The 23,232-nt window shown below is 45.7% G+C and overlaps 1 protein-coding gene across 7 annotated transcripts in view; it reads right to left on the reverse strand.

Annotated features, from left to right (window-relative positions):
• Positions 1-23,232, reverse strand: part of kifap3a (kinesin-associated protein 3a) — a 206,669-nt gene that overhangs the window by 58,025 nt on the left and 125,412 nt on the right. For all 7 annotated transcript variants that reach the window (XR_009795737.1, XR_009795738.1, XR_009795739.1 and 4 more), the window contains one exon: positions 11,412-11,524. Coding sequence is in view for 4 of the 7 variants with exons in the window: in XM_061825097.1 (XP_061681081.1) it covers positions 11,412-11,524 (113 nt within the window). In the remaining 3 variants the exon portion in view is untranslated. The remainder of the gene's footprint in view (positions 1-11,411; positions 11,525-23,232) is intronic.

Raw genomic sequence — 23,232 nt, forward strand, 5'->3', positions numbered from 1 at the left:
GCTCGCGAGAGACTGGCTGCTTGAAAAGTAGATCTTGGGGTAAAAAAGACTGGCCACCCCTGCTCTATAGAGGCTGATCCCTTGGAGGGAGAGGAAGTTTGGTCAGGTGGGTCGTTTGGCCCACAGGCCTATCCTGCTTTCCATTCTTACAGGCCACTCCAGATAATGCACAACAGCAACCAGGGCCATTTATTCATGGAGTAAGGCCAATGAATGCCAGTCAGTGACCTGGCAGTCATCGTAACAGAGTGGAGGTGGGTTTCCACTCAGATTATTTGAATGCTACTGGGGCCCAGCCTCCCTGGCTGGATGCCTGCTCGGGGTGAGGGCTCACTCTCTTATGCCTGTGACTAACCTCTGGAAAGTCATCTTAACACCCACCTTTTGGGTGTTCCTACCCACCCTCCTTTCCACCAGTCACACCCCAACTCTGGCTGGTAAGACCTGTGAGTTGGTGAGGGGCTCTCATGTGGTTAGGTGGGGGCGTGGCATGTGGTTCAGTGGTGGAGGTGGTGGCAGGCAGGATGCCTTTGGGCCTCTGTGTGTGTGTGTGTGTGTGTGTATTCTTCCACAAAACCTCCAGGTTTGATACAAAGATGACCACTAAGTTGGGGGATGACTGGAAAACCACCAAAAATATAACAGTTGGTGCCATTGCCAATTTTATTTTTTTACCCCAGAAAAAATACATCCCGTCATACCATGTCTTTGAAGGATGAACAGGCGCCCTCGACAGAACCCAAAAAAGGCAATTTCAAGGATGCCACAAGTATTGCCATGTTGCCCCGGCACACGAGACAGCCCGTAGGGTGACGAGAATAAAATCCTAATCATGAGACTCAAGAAGTATTTTAAATGGTGGAGAACTCGGTCAAATTCCACAAGTCATTTTAAAGGCTGGCACATAAAAATAAAATAAAAATAAATAGAGTCATGCCCCTCCTCGAGCCGTCACGTTATCGTGGTGGCGGGGTTTGTGTGTCCCGATGATCAGATGAGCTAAGTTGTCTAGGGCTTCATGCCCCTGGTAGGGTCATCCATAGCAAATAGGTCCTAGGTGAGGGACCAGATAAAGTATGACTCAAAAACCCCTATGATGACTACAAAAATTGTATCTTGGTTTCCCTTGCCTGGACGCGGTTCACCGGGCCCCCCCTCTGGAGCTAGGCCTGGAGGTGGGGCTTGAAAGCGAGCACCTGTTGGCTGGGTCTGCACCCATGGGTCGAGGCCGGGCACAGCCTGAAAGGATAACTCTTGCCATGGGCTCACCACCTGTGAGACGGGCCATAGGGGTCGGGTGCAATGTGAGCTGGGCGGTGGCCAAAGGCGGGGACCATGGCGATCCGTCCCCAGCAACAGGAACTCGCTCTAGGAATATGGAATGTCACCACTTTGGCAGGGAAGGAGCCCGAGTTGGTGCGTGAGAGAGAAGTTCCGACTAGATATAGTCGGACTTGCCTGTACGCACCGCTTGGGCTCTGGCACCACTCCTCTTGAGAGGGGTTGGACTCAGTTCCACTCTGGAGTTGCCCATGGGGAGAGACGCCAAGCAGGTGTGGGTATACTTACTGTCCCCTGGCTCAGGGTCTGTACGTTGGGGTTTACCATAGTGGATGAGAGGGTAGCCTCCCTATGCCTGCGGGTTGGGGGATGGGTCCTGACTGTTTTTTTGTGCCTATGCACTAAACAGCTGTGCAGAGTACCTACCCTTTTTGGAGTCCTTAAAGAGAGTGCTGTACAGCGCCCCCTCTGGCGATTCCATCATTCTGCTGGGGGACTTCAATGCCCACGTGGGCAATGACAGTGAGACTGGGAGGAATGGCTCCCCTGATCAGAACTGGTGTTCTGTTACTGGACTTCTGTGCTCATCACAGATTGTCCATAACAAACACAATGTTCAGGCACAAGGATGTTCACAAGTCCACTTGGTACCAGGACCAGTTAGATGATTGATTTTGTGGTCATGTCATCAGACTTGCGACTGCATGTCTTGGAAACTCGGGTGAAGATAGGGGCGCAGCTGTCAAAACTATAAAGGAAAAGGGAGCATTGGTCAATTCTACAGAGTTGTTTACAAGAGTAATGTATTGGGAGAATTCAACGCTGTCCACTGTAGTCATGGCCAGGACCGTCCCATCTCGGGTATTCACAACATTCGGTCCAAAATCAGCAGGATTTATTGGATCATGATCGGGCTGGTCAGAGCCTAGTAAAATGACGTGAGAGAATTACAGAATTTACTTAAAATACTTTGTATAAAAACAAATACATTGACATAAACAAATAAGATGCTGTACTTCCAATTACTACTGAATGCAGCCCTATGGGGGTACAAACCAGGGCAATCTGTAGGCCGGTCCCAAGCCCTGATAAATGCAGAGGGTTGCGTCAGGAAGGGCATCCGGCGTAAAAACTGTGCCAAACAAATATGAGCGTTCATCTAAAGAATCCCATACCGGATTGGTCGTGGCCCGGGTTAACAACGCCCGCCCCAGGCACTGCTAACCTGCAGGGCGTCGGTGGAAATTCAGCTACTGTGGGTCGAAGGCAAAGAAGAGGAGGAAACAGGATCCATCGTCAGAAGAAAAAGAGGAACGCAAAGAGCCTACAACTGAGTGTAGGGACTTTGAATGTTGGGACTATGACAGGAAAAGCTCAGGAGTTGGTTGACATGATGATTAGGAGAAAGGTTGATATTCTGTGCATCCAAGAGAGCAGGTGGAAAGGTAGTAAGGCTAGAAGTTTAGGAGCAGGGTTTAAATTATTCTCCCACGGAGTAGATGGGAAGAGAAATGGAGTAGGGGTTATTTTAAAGGAAGAGCTGGCTAAGAATGTCTTGGAGATGAAAAGATTATCAGATCGAGTGATGAGACTAAAATTTGAAATTGAGGGTGTTATGTATAATGTGGTTAGCGGCTATGCCCCACAGGTAGGATGTGACCTAGAGTTGAAAGAGAAATTCTGGAAGGAACTAGATGAAGTAGTTCTGAGCATCCCAGACAGCGAGAGAGTTGTGATTTGTGCAGATTGTAATGGACATATTGGGAAAGGAAACAGGGGCGATGAAGAAGTGATGGGTAAGTACAGCATCCAGGAAAGGAACTTTGAGGGACAGATGGGGGTGGACTTCGCAAAAAGGATGGAGATGGCTGTAGTGAACACTTATTTCCAGAAGAGGGAGGAACATATAGTGACCTACAAGAGCGGAGGTAGAAGCATGCAGGTGGATTATATTTTGTGCAGACGATGTAATCTGAAGGAGGTTACTGACTGTAAAGTAGTGGTAGGGGAGAGTGTAGCTCGACAGCATAGGAAGGTAGTGTGTAGGATGACTCTGGTGGGGGGTAGGAAGATTAAGAAGACAAAGGTAGAGCAGAGAACCATGTGGTGGAAGCTGAGAAAGGAAGAATGTTGTGCGGCCTTTCGGAAAGAGGTAAGACGGGCTCTCGATGGACAGCAGAAACTCCCAGAAGACTGGACAACGACAGCCAAGGTAATCAGAGAGACAGGCAGGAGAGTACTTGGTGTGTCTTTTGGTAGGAGAGGGGAGAAGGAGACTTGGTGGTGGAACCCCAAAATACAGGGAGTCATACAAGGAAAGAGATTAGCGAAGAAGAAGTGGGACACAGAGTTCTGAGGAGAGGTGAAAGGAGTACATCGAGATGCGACGTAGGGCAAAGGTAGAGGTGGCAAAGGCTAAACAAGAGGATTATGAAGACATGTAAACCAGGTTGGACACGAAAGAAGGAGAAAATGATCTCTACAGGTTGGCCAGACAGAGGGATAGAGATGGGAAGGATGTGCAGCAGTTAAAGGTGATGAAGGATAGAGATGGAAATGTGTTGTCTGGTTCCAGTAGTGTGCTACATAGATGGAAAGAATACTTTGAGAAGTTGATGAATGAAGAAAATGAGAGAGATGGAACAGTAGAAGAAGCAAGTATGATGGACCAGGAAGTGGCATTGATTAGTAAGGGGGAAGTGAGAAAGGCACTAAAGAGGATGAAAAACGGAACGGCAGTTGGTCCTAATGAGATACCAGTGGAGGTATGGAAGCAATTTGGAGAGATGGCTGTGGAGTTTTTGACCAATTTATTCAACAGAATATTAGCGGACGAGAAGATGCCTGAAGAATGGAAGGAAAGTGTGCTAGTTCCCATTTTTAAGAACAAAGGCCATTTGGAGAGCAATAGGAACTATAGAGGAAATAAGATGATGAGCTACACAATGAAGTTATGGGAAAGAGTAGTGGAGGCTTGACTCGGGAAAGAAGTAAGTATCTGCAAGCAACAGTCTGGTTTCATGCCTAGAAAGAGTACCACAGATGCATTATTTGCCTTGAGAATGCTTTGTGGAAAGGTACAGATAAGACATTGTGTCTTTGTGGATCGAGAGAAAGCCCATGACAGACTACCAAGAGAGGAACTGTGGTACTGCATGCGTAAGTCTGGTGTGGCAGAGAAGTATGTTAAAATAGTCCAGGACATGTATGATGGCAGCAGAACAATGGTGAGGTGTGCCTCAGGTGTGACAGAAGAATTTAAGGTGGAGGAGGGACTGCATCAGGGATCAGCTCTGAGCCCCTTCCTGTTTGCAGTGGTAATGGATAGGCTGACAGATGAGGTTAGACTGGAATCCCCTTGGACCATGATGTTCGCAGATGAGATTGTGATATCCAGTGAAAGCAGGGAGCATGCAGAGGAATAATTCGAAAGATGGAGACATGCATTGGAAAGGAGAGGAATGAAGATTAACCGAAGTAAAACAGAATATATGTACGTCAATGAGAAAGGTGGAGGGGGAAGAGTGAGGCTCCAGGGAGAAAAGATAGCGAGGGTGGAGGACTTCGAATATGTAGAGTCAACAATCCAGAGCAACAGTGAGTGTGGTGAGGAAGTGAAGAAACGGGTCCAAGCAGGTTGGAACAGCTGGCGGAAGGTGTCGTGTGTTTTGTGACAGGAGAGTCTCTGCTAGGATGAAGGGCAAAGTTTACAAAACAGTGGTGAGGCCGGCCATGATGTACGGATTAGAGACGGTGGGACTGAAGAAACAACACGAAGCAGAACTCGAGGTAGCAGAAACGAAGATGTTGAGGTTCTCGCTCGGAGTGAGCAGGTTGGATAGGATTAGAAATGAGGTCATTAGAGGGACAGCCAAAGCTGGATGTTTTGGAGACAGGATTCGAGAGAGCAGACTTCAATGGTTTGGACATGTTCAGAGGCGAGAGAGTGAGTATATTGGTGGAAGGGTGCTGAGGATGGAGCTGTCAAGCAAAAGAGCAAGAGGAAGACCAAAGAGAAGCTTTATGGATGTGGTGAGGGAAGACATGAGGGCAGTTGGGGTCAGAGAAGAAGATGCAGTAGATATGTTGTGGCCACCCATAACGGGACAAGCTGAAAGGAAAAGAAGAAGAAGACTTACAATTACTACTGAGGGGATAGAGAAGAAGAAGGGGAGGCTGTGCTTTGCTATTTCGAAGGAATCTGGTCCTCAATCCATAATATAAGTATCCTGAAGCTACCAGGCAAAAGAGCATGACGAAGACTTAAGAGAAGGTTGATGGATGTTGTGAGGGAAGACACGAGGGCAGTTGGTGTTAGAGAGGAAGACGCAGGAGATATGCTTGCTATGGAAAAAATGACATGCTGTGGCAACCCCTAAGGGAACAAGCCAAAAGGAAAAGAAGATGGGCATTTCTCACTTGTCCCCTGACCCAAACCATGGTCGTTCAATTACTGTAACACTGACCGGTTAAAGCTCAAGTGTCGTCAAACGGATGATTTTTGGTATATTATTAGTGAAAAACCCACAGCCAATATAGTCCCATGTGTTTTTTCACCACAAAACATGATTTTGACATATACAGCATTTTGTAACTCCCGCCATGAAAATCCTCTCGAGGGATTTGTTTTTGAGAAGAAGCAGAAAGCGACGTACAGGACAGAGGCGCCCCCTAGTGGACTTGTTTGATTCCATTCATTTTACCTCTGGGAATGTAGCTCGTTGTTCCTTCGTGTTAGCCTAAATGCCGGCTCATTGCATTGCTGGACATTGCTTGAACACTCGAGAGAATGGAATTACCCTTCATAAGTTTGAAAGAGACCCTGTTCATTGTGAAAAATAGATTGCACGGGTGCAGAGGACGAGAGCTTCGTGGGTTCCAAATAACAGGTAGGTGTGTATACAGCTCCCAAAAAAAAAAAAAAAAAAAAAAAAAAAAAAAGTTTGGGGCGGACCACGTAATTGGTCTCTCTCATAACGTAACAAAAGATCCGCGTATGAAATGTGTCGATGTGCTCGTCGCCCAGCCAACAATGTCTCGATAGTGTTCATCGAGTACTGCTGCGACTTTGAACATACATCAAAAAGCAACATAGCTCAGCTCCACCTCCTCCTTATATTCCACCACGGGCGCCGAAACACAGCCACACTGGCCGAGGCGTCGCGTTCGGCGGTCACAGCTTCTGCGAAGGCTGTGCGTCGGGCTTTGCGACGGGGCGGCTCTGAAGAACCCAGCCGAGAATGCGTTACTCAGTTGCGTAGGCGCATAAAGTGGCTCGACTGTGACCAAAGCAGCACCGCTTGGCTCTGTCATAAGCCACACCGGCCAGCTGCGATGAGCACCGATGGCTCATCTCCGCCGCTGGAGTGGATCGTACGGGATGTGGTTTGGCCATGATCGGAATGAATATGGCTTGATACAATCGTGTAATATTGCCCTGAGGGCTCGAAACAATAGTGTAATATTGCCCCGATAACTTCACTCGGTTGTGTGGTGTTGTCCTTTTCCGAAATGAACGTCAGTGTCAGAAGGGGCGTCGGAAAAATGCGAATATCTCTGTTGTTCGGCTTCCGTAGTCGCAGGCACTGTGCGTTTTCAACGGCGGAAGTGACGATGACGTCAAGGACAGATAACGTGACTAATATGGCGACCGCTTGGATGTCGAGGGACACTCAATTGTGCAACTTTGTGCATGGATGACGTGCTCTCTGCTCACTTTTTTCCCCCCGTATAGACATTGAAGTGAATACTGTTATATGTATTTTTCATTACAATATCTATTTTAGAATGTTTATAGGGATGACACCCGGCCTTTAAATAATTGCTATATCTAATCGGCTTCAAGCAGACAGTTCTATCCATATTTACTACGCTTGCATTTTCATCATTGAAGTAACATGATGGAAAAAATGGGATGTTTTCTCGATCCACCAAAAGTGCCAGTAGTAGGGAAAATGTCAGAATCAGTGTGCCCACTAATAATAGACTTAGAGAGCACACAGCAAACAACCTATGACACAAGCAGATGTTTGGTGGGATTTTATCTGTATTTATCCCCCAACTGGTCTGGCAGTTGTGACTTGGTTCCCCCCCGTCTCTCATATAGGTATTTGAGGTGGATCGATTCCTTCGGTGTAAATTTAAATGCCAATCACTTCTCTTGACAATCCAGGAACGGTACAGAGGACAGGAACCCAGTGTACATCGATCTCATTGGAGTACTCTACGGGGTACTAGACAAATATGAATGTACAATGGAGACTGGACAAAGTGGCTGCAGGATTGGAGTCAGTCTTCATTTGCATAACCCCAAATAACAATGCAGACTGAATTTATGTCCATTGCACTATCCAGAGACAGATCAACTCCACAGGACATGGGTTTGAGGCTATACACGAGCAACTTTCAGCCACATCGCTGGTGGCATATTAGAACAAACTGCGCCTAAATTCTCTGTTGGCGGAAAAATGTTGTGTCTGTGTCATGTTTGGCAACGTATGCAGCACTATTAAAGTGCTACCCAACAACACACTGGCCTCGATGGAAGTTTATCTCAAACCATGGATTGACAGAGCTGTTTCCAGTTAACAAAAAGACCACTAGGGGTCAATAACTATTTGTCCCCAACATCCATCAACGCTCATTGACAGATGTAAATAACTTCTCAAAATGGCCAAGAGAAAATGCACCGCAAAACAAAAATATGAAGATGAACACAGGATGTTTTTAGAAGAGTGGGAGAGTTTTTTGTTGTTGTTGTTGTTGAATATAACAGCAAGCCATTCTGCCTAATATGTGAAGCATCTTTGGCGCATTTCAAGAATTTAAATCTTCAGCGGCACTTCAGTTCACTCCATGCGAACATTTACTAGGAATTTCCAAAGGGGACTGAACTTCCAAGCACAAGTTTATCTCTTTGAAAGGTCAGGCAGAAAAGCAGACAAGTGTTCAAAAAATTTATGAAGCACTCAGAGACCGTAATGCCCACAACGTAGAAACTTGCTTGAAACCTAGCAGGTGCTAAAAATCCATAAATCGAAGGGGAGTTCATCAAAACTTGGCTCAGTGACAATGTTGAAATTGTGTCTCCTGAAAATCACAAACTAAAACAAATTGTATCAGACATCCAACTGTCCCACCACACGGTGTAGCACAAAATAGACATTAACACGGGTATTGAATCACAGTTGCATGACGATCTTCAAGCCAGTGAGTATTTTAGCGTCGCATTGAATGAGTGTTGTGATATACAAGACAAGCCTCATCTGGTAATATTCACAAGGTCTGTGTCAAAAGATTGTGTGATCAAAGAACCCCTTGATAATGTGGTATTAAAAGATAGAACCTGTGGCACAGATGTGAAAGAAACAATGGTGGCTGCATTTGTAAAAGCAAATCTTCCCAAATGGACAGACTGAACCAAATATTACAAATATAAAAAAAAATATTGCCTGACCTGGTGGAAAATGTGTTTGTTTGCCACCAAACTGAAGCTGTTCAAGATGCATATTCAGTAAATTGATTTAACACATTTTCGCACTCTACTAAAAGCCAGCGGGCAAATCACCAGCACTGTCCTGAATGAGCTAAAGCTAGGTGTGAAACTTCTTTTCCTTTTGCTTGTGCCTTGTCCCATCTAAGCCTATCTCGTGGATCCTCCTCTCTAACACCCACTGTCCTCATGTCCTCCCTCACAAGATCCATCAACCTTTTCTTTGTTATTCTTTTCACTCTTTTGCCTGGCAGATCCACCCTCAGCACCCTTCCACCAATATACTCACTCTCTCGTCTCGGAACATGTCCAAACCATCTAAGTCTGCTCTCTCTAACCTCGTCTCCAAAACATCCAACTTTGGCTGTTCCTCTAATGAACTCATTTCTGATCCTATCCAACCTGCTCACCCCAAGCGAGAACCTTCAGCATCTTCATTTCTGCTACCTCCCGTTCTGCTTCCTGTTGTTTCTTTAGTGCCACTGTCTCTAATCCGTACATTATGGCCGGCCTCACCACTGTTTTATAAACTTTGCCCTTCATCCTAGCGGAGACTTTTCTGTCACACAGAACACCAGACACTTCCGCCAACTGTTCCACCCCTGTTTCTTCACTTCTTTACCACACTCTCGAATGGTCTGTATTGTTCACCTCAAGTATTTGAAGTCATCCACCCTCCCTATCTCTTCTCTCTGGAGCTTCACTCCTCCTCCTCCGCCTCTCACATTCATGCACATATTTTCTGTTTTACTTTGGCTAATCTCCATTCCTCTCCTTTCCAGTGCGTGCCTCCATCTTTTTAATTGTTCCTCCGCCTGCTCTCTGCTTTCACTGCAGATCACAATATGATCTGCGAACATCATAACTCCACGGGATTCCAGTCTAACCTCATCTGTCAGCCTATCCATTACGACCGCAAACAGAAGGGGTTCAGCGCGGATGCCTGATGCAGTCCCACCTCCACCTTAAATTGGTCTGACAAACCAACGGCACACTTCACTGCTGTTCTGCTGCCCCCATACATGTCCTGTATCATTCTGATACATTTCTTCATTGCACCAGACCTACGCATGCAGTACTACAGTTCTTTTCTTGGTATTCCGTCATAGGCTTTCGCTCGATTCACAAAGACACATTGTAGCTCCTTCTGACCTTATCTGTACCTTTCCACAAAGCATTCTCAAGGCAAATAATGCATTTGTGGTACATTTTTAAGGCATGAAACCATACTGTTGCTCGCAGATACTAACTTCTGTCCTGAGTCTAGCCTCCACTACTCTTTCTCATAACTTCATTGTGTGGCTCATCATTTTTATTCCTCTATAGTTTCCACAGCTCTGAACATCGTCTTTGTTGTTAAAAATGGGGACTACCACACTTTTCAACCATTCTTCTGGCATCTTCTCTCCTGCTAGTATTCTATTGAATAAGTTGGTCAAAAACTCCACAGCCACCTCTCCAAATTGCTTCCATACCTCCACTGGTGTGTCATCAGGACCAACTGTCTTTCAATTTTTCATTCTTTTCAGTGCCTTTCTAACTTCCCCCTTACTTATCATTGCCACTTCCTGGTCATTCACGCTTGCCTCTTCAACTCAACATTCTCTCCCATTTCTTCATTCATTAACTTCTCAAAGTAGACGTTCCATCTACTTAGCACACTAGTGGCACCAGTCAACATATTTCCATCACTGTCCTTGATCACCTTTACTTGCTGCACATCCAATTCTGTACAAAAGCTTTGTCACCTGTTTCTGAGAACTTCAACTGAAAAGGCCACACAAATTCTTCTTTGACCTGTTTAATGCAGAGACAGACTGATTGAAAACGACGCTGGTCACAGATGAGGCTGCAGCTAAGTTGGAGATGATCAATCGTTGTGAAGAGGACCATCTGAAACCTTGCTTCGAGAGAAGAGACCATTGAATTCTGGAAAAGTGTGTCAATGGAAATGTACCCAAATGTCAAACAGGCTGCGCTTAATCTGCTCTCAATGTTTGGATCTATGAGTCTGTGTTTTGTACCCTTCTTCTTTTCCTTTTGGCTTGTCCCGTTAAGGGTTCCCACAGTGTCATCTTTTTTCATCTAAGACTATCTCTTGGATCTTCATCTCTAATACCTACTTACTGATTGCCTATTAATTTGGGATGGTCTTGAGATAGCTCTCTGCTCTACTCATCATGAGATGTGTCTGAACTCACATTTTGGCAATGAGACCCTGTTGTAGGCCGTCAATTAGGACTGAACCTGCTCATATTCATTTGAGCTGACAAGGGACTGGATGGCTTATTGATAGATTTTAAGTGTTGTCCTGGCTTTCCATGCGTTTCTGTACGCCTTTATTTGTTCAATACTTTTTCCACTGTCATTTCACATTATTACACACAGCTTGATTTCTGATCTTATTCTACTTTCATTGTATATTTTGGATTACTTCGGTTGTTCTGAACAGCTCTTGGAAATGTATCTAGTGAGAAAAAATGGTGATGTTAAATACTTATTTCAGCTGCTGTATTGATACATGTATACCACAGAAGAACTTAAAGAACACAATCACACATGAACACATTATTAAGTTGAACAAACATTTCAATCAACCATAATAGTGGCTATTGCAACCCTATTCTGGAATACAAACCAAAAATAAGCTCTTGGTAGGGCCATTGTGCTGGGAAATATTCCTGATCATCTTCATCAACAAAACGTCTTTCAGTTTCATTGACCGTTTCATCAGCATCTTCAAACCATTACCTACAGAGGAAAAATCAGGAAATGAAGATAGAAACACAAGCGTTGACAACCAAATTGCATCTCCAGTTGTTTATATTTTGCATGTACTTTGTTGAATATATGTGCTGTAAAACAACAGCCTCAAATTCCTAATAAACATCTTGAGTCTGTGGTAGCGAGAATGAAATTGAAGCCAATATGATTCGTACTTGATATGCCTTGGTTGTAAAGCTTGCAGTTAGCTTTTTTTTTTTTTTTTTGCATGGGGAAATAGTGATTACAGCTGTTGGTGGAAGGACATTCTCACACAGTATGTCGTGGTCTTACTAGGTGTGTCTGCTATCATTTTAAACCAGACCAAAATGGCAATTGTATTTTCCTGAAAAGTGATGTTTTTGCCGATGAAGTTTCCACCTGACTGTAGCATAATACAACATGCATAATAATTTGGAGGACAGGTGATAGACAGTGTAAATGGTCAAAACAATGATCATCTGCACAACATTTATATACTGTATTTCAAAGCGGGCGGCACAGGAGGTCAGTTTTAAAGTGTTGGCCTAACAGTTCTGAGGTCCAGGGTTCGATTCCAGTCCTGCCTGTGTGGAGTTTGCATGTTCTCACCGTGTCCGGGTGGGTTTCCTCCGGGCACTCTTGTTTCCTCCCACGTCCCAAAAACATGCAACATTAATTGGACACTCTAAATTGCCCCTAGGTAAGATTGTGAGTGCAGCTGTTTGTCTCGATATGCCTTGCGATTGGCTGGCAATTGACAGCTGGAATAGGCTCCAGCAAACCCAGGACCCTCGTGAGGATAAGCAGCTAATAAAATGGATGGATGGATATTTCAAAGTGCTACAAAAAGGAAATATGCTTTAATAAAAATAATTATGCTCAATTTTGATTGAAAGTTAAAAGGTATTATTTTACTTTTTAAAAGGCTCTAATATCCTACTTTATAAATTCAGGAAAAAAAAAATGCAGCCCTATGGGGGCACAAACCAGTGCAATCTGTAGGCCGGTCCCAAGCCCGGATAAATGCAGAGGGTTGCGTCAGGAAGGGCATCCGGCGTAAAAACTGTGCCAAACAAATATGAGTGTTCATCTAAAGAATCCCATACCGGATTGGTCGTGGCCCGGGTTAACAACGCCCGCCCCAGGCACTGCTAACCTCCAGGGCGTCGGTGGAAATTCAGCCACTGTGGGTCGAAGACAAAGAAGAGGAGGAAACAGGATCCATCGTCAGAAGAAAAAGAGGAACGCAAAGAGCCTACAACTGAGTGTAGGGATTTTGAATGTTGGGACTATGACAGGAAAAGCTCAGGAGTTGGTTGACATGATGATAAGGAGAAAGGTTGATATTCTGTGCATCCAAGAGAGCAGGTGGAAAGGTAGTAAGGCTTGAAGTTTAGGAGCAGGGTTTAAATTATTCTCCCACGGAGTAGATGGGAAGAGAAATCGGGGTTATTTTAAAGGAAGAGCTGGCAAAGAATGTCTTGGAGGTGGAAAGAGTATCAGATCGAGTGATGAGACTAAAATTTGAAATTGAAAGTGTTATGTATAATGTGGTTAGCGGCTATGCCCCACAGGTAGGATATGACCTAGAGTTGAAAGAGAAATTCTGGAAGGAACTAGATGAAGTAGTTCTGAGCATCCGAGACAGCGAGAGAGTTGTGATTGGTGCAGATTGTAATGGACATATTGGTAAAGGAAAGAAGGGCGATGAAGAAGTGATGGGTAAGTACAGCATCCAGGAAAGGAACTTTGAGGGACAGATGGGGGTGGACTTTGCAAAAAGGATGGAGATGGCTGTAGTGAACACTTATTTCCAGAAGAGGGAGGAACATATAGTGACCTACAAGAGCGGAGGTAGAAGCACGCAGGTGGATTATATTTTGTGCAGACAATGTAATCTTAAGGAGGTTACTGACTGTAAAGTAGTGGTAGGGGAGAGTGTAGCTCGACAGCATAGGATGGTAGTGTGTAGGATGACTCTGGTGGTGGGTAGGAAGCTTAAGAAGACAAAGGTAGAGCAGAGAACCATGTGGTGGAAGCTGAGAAAGGAAGAATGTTGTGCGGCCTTTCGGAAAGAGGTAAAACAGGCTCTCGATGGACAGCAGAAGCTCCCGGAAGACTGGACAATGACAGGTGATTAAGGATAGAGATGGAAATGTGTTAACTGGTGCCAGTAGTGTGCCAAATAGATGGAAAGAATACTTTGAGATGTTGATGAATGAAGAAAATGAGAGAGAAGGGAGAGTTGAAGAGGCAAGTGTGAAGGACCAGGAACTGGCAATGATTACTAAGGGGGAAGTCAGAAAGGCACGACAAAGGATGAAAAATGGAAAGGGAGTTGGTCCTGATGACATACCGGTAGAGGTATGGAAGCAATTTGGAGAGATGGCTGTGGAGTTTTTGACCAACTTATTCAACAGAATACTAGCGGGCGAAAAGATGCCTGAAGAATGGAGGAAATGTGTTCTAGTTCCCATTTTTAAGAACAAAGGGGATATTCAGAGCTGTGGGAACTATAGAGGAATACAGTTAATGAGCCACACAATGAAGTGATGGGAAAGAGTAGTGGAGGCTAGACTCAGGACAGAAGTAAGTATCTGTGAACAACAGCATAGTTTCATGCCTAGAAAGAGTACCACAGATGCATTATTTGCCTTGAGGATGCTACTGGAAAAGTACAGAGAAGGTCAGAAGGAGCTACATTGTGTCTTTACATTGGATATAGAGAAAGCCTATGACAGAGTTCCAAGAGAGGAACTGTGGTACTGCGTGCGTAAGTCTGGTGTAGCAGAGAAGTATGTTAAAATAGTACAGGACATGTATGTCATCTGATGGCAGCAGAACAATGGTGAGGTGTGCCTTAAGTGTGACAGAGGAATTTAAGGTGGAGGTGGGACTGCATCAGGGATCAGCTCTGAGCCCCTTCCTGTTTGCAGTGGTAATGGATAGGCTGACAGATGAGGTTAGACTGGAATCCCCTTGGACCATGATGTTCGCAGATGATATTGTGATATCCAGTGAAAGCAGGGAGCATGCAGAGGATCAATTAGAAAGATGGAGACATGCACTGGAAAGGAGAGGAATGAAGATTAGCCGAAGTAAAACAGAATATATGTGCATGAATGAGAAAAGTGGAGGGGGAAGAGTGAGGCTACAGGGAGAAGAGATAGCGAGGGTGGACGACTTCAAATATTTAGGGTCAACAATCCAGAGCAATAGTGAGTGTGGTAAGGAAGTGAAGAAACGGGTCCAAGCAGGTTGGAACAGCTGGCGAAAGGTGTCTGGTGTGTTATGTGACAGAAGAGTTTCTGCTCGGACGAAGGGCACAGTTTATGAAACGGTGGTGAGGCCGGCCATGATGTACGGATTCAAGACGGCGGCACTGAAGAAACAACAAGAAGCAGAACTGGAGGTGGTAGAAATGGAGATGTTGAGGTTCTCGCTCGGAGTGAGCAGGTTGGATAGGATTAGAAATGAGCTCATTAGAGGGACAGCCAAAGTTGGATGTTTTGGAGACAAGATTCGAGAGAGCAGACTTCGATGGTTTGGACATGTTCAGATGCGACAGAGTGAGTATATTGGTAGAAGGATGCTGAGGATGGAGCTCCCAGGCAAAAGAGCGAGAGGAAGACCAAAGAGAAGGTTTATGGATGTGGTGAGGGAAGACATGAGGGCAGTTGGGGTTAGAGAGGAAGATGCAGGAGATAGGCTAAGATGGCAAAAGATGACACGCTGTGGCGACCCCTGATGGGACAAGCCGAGAGGAAAAGAAGAATAAATTCAGGAAAAAAACGATGCATGACTAAACTTGATGGTTCTACTGCTGGTGGTTAGACTTGGATCACAAATGTTATGTTAGTTTTTATGTTTTTTTTAAGTGGAGATCTTCGAGCAAATTCTGCTGTTTGAAACATCACGGTCATTTTGACTTGGGAATTGAAGAACCCCTCAAAAGAATTTCGGGATAGAATTTCGGCCCATTCCATGTTTTTGTTAGATGTATTAAAATGACACACGTCGAATGGTAGATACGGTGCCTTGTAAAAGTATTTGGCCCCCTTGAACTTTTCAACCTTTCGCCACATTTCAGACTTCAAACGTAAAGATATAAAAGTTTCATTTTTTTGTCAAGAATCAACAACAAGTGGGACACAATTGTGAAGTCGACTGAAATTCACGAGATATTTTATACTTTTTTTTAACAAACAACAAACTGAAAAGTGGGGCGTGCAATACTTTTAGGCCCCTTTACTTTCATTGCAGCAAACCCACTCCAGAAGTTCAGTGAGGCTCTCTGAATGATCCAATGTTGACTGATGATGATAAATAGAATCCACGTGTGTAATCAAGTCTCCATGTAAATGCACCTGCTCTGTGATAGTCTCGGGGTTCTGTTTAAAGTGCAGAGAGCATCATGAAGACCAATGAACACACCAGGCAGGTCCAAGATACTGTTGTGGAGAAATTTAAAGCCAGATTTGGATACAAAAACGATTTCCCAAGCTTTAAACATCTTAAGGATGTCATATTGAAATGGAAGGAGTATCAGACCACTGCAAATTTTCCAAGACCTGACTGTCCCTCTAAACTTTCACCTTGAACAAGGAGAAGACTAATCAGAGATGCAACCAAGAGGCCCATGATCACTGGATGAACTGCAGATCTACAGCTGAGGTGGGAGAGTCTGTCCATAGGACAACAATCAGCCATACACTGGACAAATTTGGCCTTTATGGAAGAGTGGCAAGAAGAAAGCCATTTCTTAAAGATATCCATAAAAAGTCTCATTTAAAGTTTGCCACAAGCCACCTAGGGGACACACCAAAGTGGAACAAGGTGCTCTGGTCAAAGGAAACCAAAATGAAACTTTTTGGCCACAATGCAAAACGATATGTTTGGCGTAAAAGCAACTTAGCTCATCCCCTTGAACACACCATCTTCACTGTCAAACATGGTGGTGGCAGCCTCATGGTTTGGCCCTGCTTTTCTTCAGCAGGGACAGGGAAGATGGTTCAAATTTATGGGAAGATGAATAGAGCCAAATGCAGGACCATTCTGGAAGAAAACCTGTTGGGAGTCTGCAAAAGACTGGGACGGAGATTTACTGTATCTTCTAACAGGACAATGATCCAAAACATAAAGCCAAATCTGCATTGGAATGGTTCACAAATAAACGTATCCAGGTGTCAGAATGGGTATGAAAGTATTAATGCAAGTGGGCTGAATAATATTGCACGCCCCACTTTTCAGGTTTTTGTTAAAAAAGTTAAAAATATCCAATAAATTTTGTTCCACTTCATGACTGTGTCCCAGCTGTGGTTGATTCTTGACAAAAAAAATATATATATATCTTTATGTTTGAAGCCTTAAATGTGGCGAAAGTTTGAAAAGTTCAATGGGGCAGAATACTTTCATAACCGACTGTATTATTTAGCACCTTGATAAGAGCAGTCTACTGTGAAGACTTAAGAAACCTGATTGAAATTTGTCAAAGTCAATTTACTGAAATTGCCGAGTTGATTAAAAATAACTTTCTCAACAATCTTGGCTATGACAAGGAGACTTGAGGTGGGTCTATAGCCTGCTAACATGGAATCATCCACTAGTCTGTTTTATAGAAGAGGCTTAACAGCAAATAATTCAAGACCTTTAGAAACCTCGTCAGAATGAAGTGACCAATTTATTATTTGCTGCAAATCAGCCAGCACTGAGTTCAGAATGTTTATGAAAAAGTCAGATGGTATTGAATCGAGACAGCTCTGTGACGGTTTCAGCTAGAATTTTTGGTCAACTGCATCAAATTCTGACAAGGTAATAAGAGTTTTCCCTTGGTGGCTTCAGACGTAGAATAATTTGATCATTTTGCTGATTTGTGCTGACATTTGACCTGATCGATTGTATTTTTTCATTAAAATAAGGAAACTCATTGCATTTTTCAGTTGATACGAGTTCTGGAGCTCAGGGGGGTTTTGAGCTTGTCAACCACAGCAAAACGAATGTGAGTTTTGTTGAGGGTCTTACTGATGAGTTCAGAAAAATGTTGATATTCAGCCCTGACTAACTATTGGTTAAAATTACAAAGGGACTGTTTGTGGAGGTCGTAGTCAATTTGGAGTTTTTCTCCACTTGAGTTCTGCTGTCCTCCACTTTGACCTAGAGCTCTTGAACATCAACGTACTCCTTCATGGTGTTCTAAATCGCCTCAGGATAGTCTTAGTTTTACTCATATGTCCGTGAATGAGAGGTGTGGAGGGGCAGTCAGTGATGAGGCCGGCCATGATGGATGGATTAGAGACAGTGGCACTGAAGAGACAACAGGAAGCAGAGCTGGAGGGGGCAGAAATGAAGATGTTGAGGTTCTCTCTCGGACAGAGGTCGGGAACTTATGGCTCACGAGGAACATCTGGCTCTTTTGATTGTTGCATATGACTCGCAGAGCCCTCACAACAACATACTATACAACGTCATTTCTGTCGTGCAGGCAACACAAATGAGGCAGAGACAGAGTCCTCGTGGACGTGCCATAGCAGAAGGGTCGAATGCAAATCGGGTCAGAACAACTAATTATAAAAACGCTTTTGACAAAGGTCGCTCAATGAAAAAAACATGAGTACCAAACTTCTCAACAAGAATGGACAGCGTTTGTGGGGAGAGAGGGTTGTGCTGTGTGTTTAAATTATAATGATAAAAATGAAATGCTCAAATATAAAGCGTCACTTCAACACACACCGTACTGTTTGCATAAAAATATCCTGTGGGGTACAGCAGGAAGAAAACACATCAAGAGCTATTTTCCAAGTTGGTTAGCAGCAAATCTGTTTTTTGAGCCAACAAGGTGCCTCGAGCCATCACATTATCGTGGTGGAGGAATTTGTGTGTCTCGATGATCCGAGGAGCTAAGTTGTCTGGGGCTTCATGCCCCTGGGAGGGTCACCCATGGCAAACAGGTCCTAGGTGAGGGACCAGACAAAGTATGACTCCAAAACCCCTATGATGACTAGAAAAATTGGATCTTGGTTTCCATTGCCCGGACGCGGGTCACCGGGGCCCCCCTCTGGAGACAGGCCTGGAGGTGGGGCTCGAAGGCGAGCACCTGGTGGTTCGGCCAGGCACAGCCCGAAAGGGTAATATGGGTCCCCCTTCCCATGGGCTCACCACCTGTGAGGCCGTAGGGGTCGGGTGCAATGTGAGCTGGGCAGTGGCCAAATGCGGGGACCTTGGCATAATGATCCCCGGCTATAGAAATGAGCTCTAGGGACATGGAATGTCACATCTTTGGCAGGGAAGGAGCCCGAGTTGGTGCGTGAGGTCGAGAAGTTCTGACTTGATATAGTCGGACTCGCCTCAACACACCACTTGGGCTCTGGCACCACTTCTCGTGAGAGGGGTTGGACTCTGTTCCACTCGAGAGTTGCCCACGGGGAGAGACGCCTAGCAGGTGTGGGTATACTTACTGGCCCCCGGCTCGGGGCCTGTATGTTGAGGTTTACCCCAGTTGATGAGAGGGTAGCCTCCCTCTGCCTACAGGTAGGGGGACGGGTCCTGACTGTTGTTTGTGCCTATGCACCAAACAGCAGTGCAGAGTACCCAACCTTTTTGGAGTGCTTAGAGGGAGTGCTGGAGAGCGCCCCCTCTGGCGACTCCATCATTCTGCCGGGGGACTTCAAAGTCCACGTGGGCAATGACAGTGAGACATGGAGGGGCATGATTGGGAAGAACGGCCCCCCGATCAGAACTCGAGTGGTGTTCTGTTATTTGACTTCTGTGCTCACCATGGATTGTCCATAAAAAACAATGTTCAGGCATAAGGGTGTTCACATGGCACCGGGACACCTTAGGTAGCAGTTCGATGATCGACTTTGTGGTCGTGTCATCAGACTTGCGACCACATGTCTTGAACACGGGTAAAGCGAGGGGCGGAGCTGTCAACTGATCACCACATGGTGGTGAGTTGGCTATGATGGTGGGGGAAGATGCCAGTCCGATGTGGCAGGCCAAAACGTATTGTGAGGGTCTGCTGGGAACGGCTGCTCGATTCCCGTCAGGAGGAATTTCAACTCCCACCTCCCAAAGAACTTTGCTTACGTCCCACAGGAGGCGGTGGACAATGAATCCGAGTGGATGATGTTCCGAGCCTCCATTGCTAAGGCGGCTGACCGCAGCTGTGGCCGTAAGGTGGTCAGTGCCTCTCGTGGCGGCAACCCACGAACATGTTGGTGGACACCAACAGTGAGAGATACTGTCAAGCTGAAGAAGGGGTCCTATCGGGCATTTCTGGCATGTGGAACTCCTGAGGCAGCTGATGGGTATCAGCTGGTCAAGCGGAATGCAGCTTCGGTAGTCGCTGAGGCAAAAACCCCGGCGTGGGAGGAGTTCGGTGAAGCCATGGAGAACGACTTCCGGACGGCTTAGAGGAAATTCTGGTGCACCATCCGGCGTCTCAGGAGGGGGAAGCAGTGCACCGTCAACACTGTGTATAGTGGGGACGGGGTGCTGCTGACCTCAACTCGGGATATTGTAAGTCGGTGGGGAGAATACTTCGAAGACCTCCTCAATTCCACCAGCATGCCTTCCCATGAGGAAGCTGAGTCTGGGTACTCTGAGGTGGCCTATTCTATCTCTGGGGTTAAGGTCACCGAGGTGGTTAAAAAGCTCCTTGGTGGCAGAGTCCCAGAGGTGGATGAGATTTGCCCGGAGGTTCTAAAGGCTCTGGATGTTGTGGGGTTGTCCTGGTTGACTCGCCTCTGCAACACGGCGTGGACATCGGGGACAGTGCCTCTATATCGGCAGACTGGGGTGATGGTCCCCCTTTTCAAAAATGGTGACCGGAGGGTGTGCTCCAACTACAGAGGGATCACACTCCTCAGCCTCCCTGGTAAGGTCTACTCAGGGGAACTGTAGAGGAGGGTCCGTTGGGAAGTCGAGTCTCAGATTCAGGAGGAGCAATGTGGTTTTCGTCCTGGCCGTGGAACAGTGGACCAGCTCTACACTTTCGGCAGGATTCTTGAGGGTGCATGGGAGCCCAACCAGTTCACGTGTTTTGTGGACTTGGAGAAGGCATCGACCGTGTCCCTCAGGGAGTCCTGTGGGGGTTCTTCGTGAGAATGGGGTGCCGAATCCCCTGATACGAGCTGTTCGGTCCCTTTACGACCACTGTCAGAGTTTCGTCCGCATTGCCAGCAAGAAGTCAAACTCGTTTCCGGTGAGAGTTGGACTCCGCCAAGGCTGCCCTTTGTCACCGATTTTGTTCACAATTTTTCTGGACAGAATTTTTAGGGGCAGCTGAGGCATAGAGGGTGTCCGGTTTGGTGGCCTCGGTATCGCATCTCTGGTCTTTGCAGATTATGTGGTTCTGTTGGCTTCATCAAGCCGTGATCTTTAGCTCTCACTGGAGGAATTCGCAGCTGAGTGTGAAGGGGCTGGGATGGGTATCAGCACCTCCAAATCCGAGACTATGGTCCTCAGTCAGAAAAGGGTGGCGTGCTCTCTCCAGGTCGGGGATGAGATCCTTCCCTAAGTGGAAGAGTTCAAGTATTTTGGGGTCTTGTTCATGACTGAGGGAAGAATGGAGCGGGAGATCAACACCTGGGTCGGTGCAGCGTCTGCAGTGATGCGGACTTTGTATCGGTCCGATGTGGTAAAGAGGGAGCGAAGTCGAAAGGCGAAGCTCTCAATTTACCAGTCAACCTACGTTCCCACCCTCACCTATGGGGATCAGCCGTAGGTCTGACCAAAAGAACAAGATCCCGGATACAAGCGGCCGAAATGAGTTTCCTCAGCAGGGTACCCGGGCTCTTCTTTAGAGATAGGGTGAGAAGCTCGGTCATCCAGGAGGGGCTAAGTGCCGAGCCGCTAACTCCTCTGCATTGAGAGGAGCCAGATGAGGTGGCTGGTGCATCTGATTCGGATGCTTCCTGAACACCTCCCTGGTGAGGCGTTCCGGGCATGTCCCATCGGTAAGAGACCCTGAGGACGACTCAGAACACGCTGGAGAGATTATGTATCTCGGCTGACTTGGGAATGCCTCGGGATCCCTCCGGAAGTGCTGGAAGAAGTGGCTGGGGAAAGGGAAGTCTGGGTATCCCTGCTGAAGCTACTTCCCCCGCGACCCGACCCACAAAAGCGGTAGATAATAGATGGATGGATGGGAAGGTGAATTGAATTCAGATAGCTCTGCTGATGCTCTAATAATTGTAAGAAATGGAAAGCCATTCACAGATGGGGAGTATGTTCAAGCAATTATACTTGATGTTGCAAATAAACATTTTACATAAAGACCTGCCTCTACAAGAACTGTTCACCATTGTACCATCTTCTTCTTCTTTTCCTTTTGGCTTGTCGGGTTAGGGGTTGCCACAGCGTGTCATCTTTTTCCATCTAACTATCTTCTTCTCTTACACCCACTGCCCTCATGTCTTCCCTCACAACATCCAACAACCTTCTCTTTAGTCTTCCTCTCGCACTTTTGCCTGGCAGCTCCATCCTCAGCACCCTTCTGCCAATATACTCACTCTCTGAAAATATCCAAACCATCAGTCTGCTCTCTCGAACCTTGTCTCCAAAACATCCAACTTTGGCTGTCCCTCTAATCCGCTCATTTCTAATCCTATCCAACCTGCTCACTCCGAGCGAAAACCTCAACATCTTTTCTGCTCCCTCCAGTTCTGCTTCCTGTTGTTTCTTCAGTGCCACCGTCTCTAATTCGTACATCATGGTCGGCCTCACCACTGTTTTATAAACTTTGCCCTTTATCCTAGCAGAGACTCTGTCACATGACACACCAGACATCTTCCGCCAGCTGTTCCAACCTGCTTGGACCCGTTCCTTCACTTCTTTACCACACTCACCATTGCTCTGGATTGTTGAACCTAAATATTTGAAGTTGTCCACTTCTCCCTGTCGCCTCACTCTTCCCCCTCCACCCCTTTCATTCACTCACATATATTCTGTTTCACTTCGGCTAATCTTCATTCCTCTTCTTTCCAGTGCATGTCTCCATCTTTATAATTGTTCTTCCGTTTGCTCCCCGCTTTCACCGCATATCATATTATCATCTGCAAACATCCTGGTCCAAGGGGATTCCAGTTTCACCTCATCTGTAAGCCTATCCATTACCACTGCATGATGACAAATCAAATTAAATTACGTTAACCATTAACGGATGGAAGTCTCAACACCTGCATGAAGCTTAATCTAACAATGTACAGTATAAACCAGATAAAGCCATCAGCAAAACCATGCAGCATTAGAAGTCACATTAATGGTAAGAAGTACTTTTGTCATCATTGGTTAGCAACAGCGTAACAGTAAAAGAATTCAGCGACTTATTGTACTCTATAAGTGTTGATCTTACATAAATGCGCAAAGTGCCTGCATTTCGGTTTTAAAATATTGTATGGCTCTTTTGAAATTACATTTTAAAATATTTGGCATTTATGACTCTCTCAGTCGAAAAGGTTCCCGACCCCTGCTCTTGGAGTAAGCAGGTTGGATATGATTAGACATGAGCTCATTAGAGGGACAGCCAATGTTGGATGTTTTGGAGACAAGGTTAGGGAGAGCAGACCCCGATGGTTTGGACATGTTCAGAGATGAGAGAGTGAGTAAATTGGTAGAAGGGTGCTGAGGATGGGGCTGCCAGGCAAAAGAGTGAGAGGAAGACCAAAGAAGTGTATGGATGTTGAGAAGGAGGACATGAGGGCAGTTTATGTTCA

This window comes from Syngnathoides biaculeatus, chromosome 7 (genome assembly GCF_019802595.1).
Source record: "Syngnathoides biaculeatus isolate LvHL_M chromosome 7, ASM1980259v1, whole genome shotgun sequence".
NCBI lineage: Eukaryota > Metazoa > Chordata > Actinopteri > Syngnathiformes > Syngnathidae > Syngnathoides > Syngnathoides biaculeatus.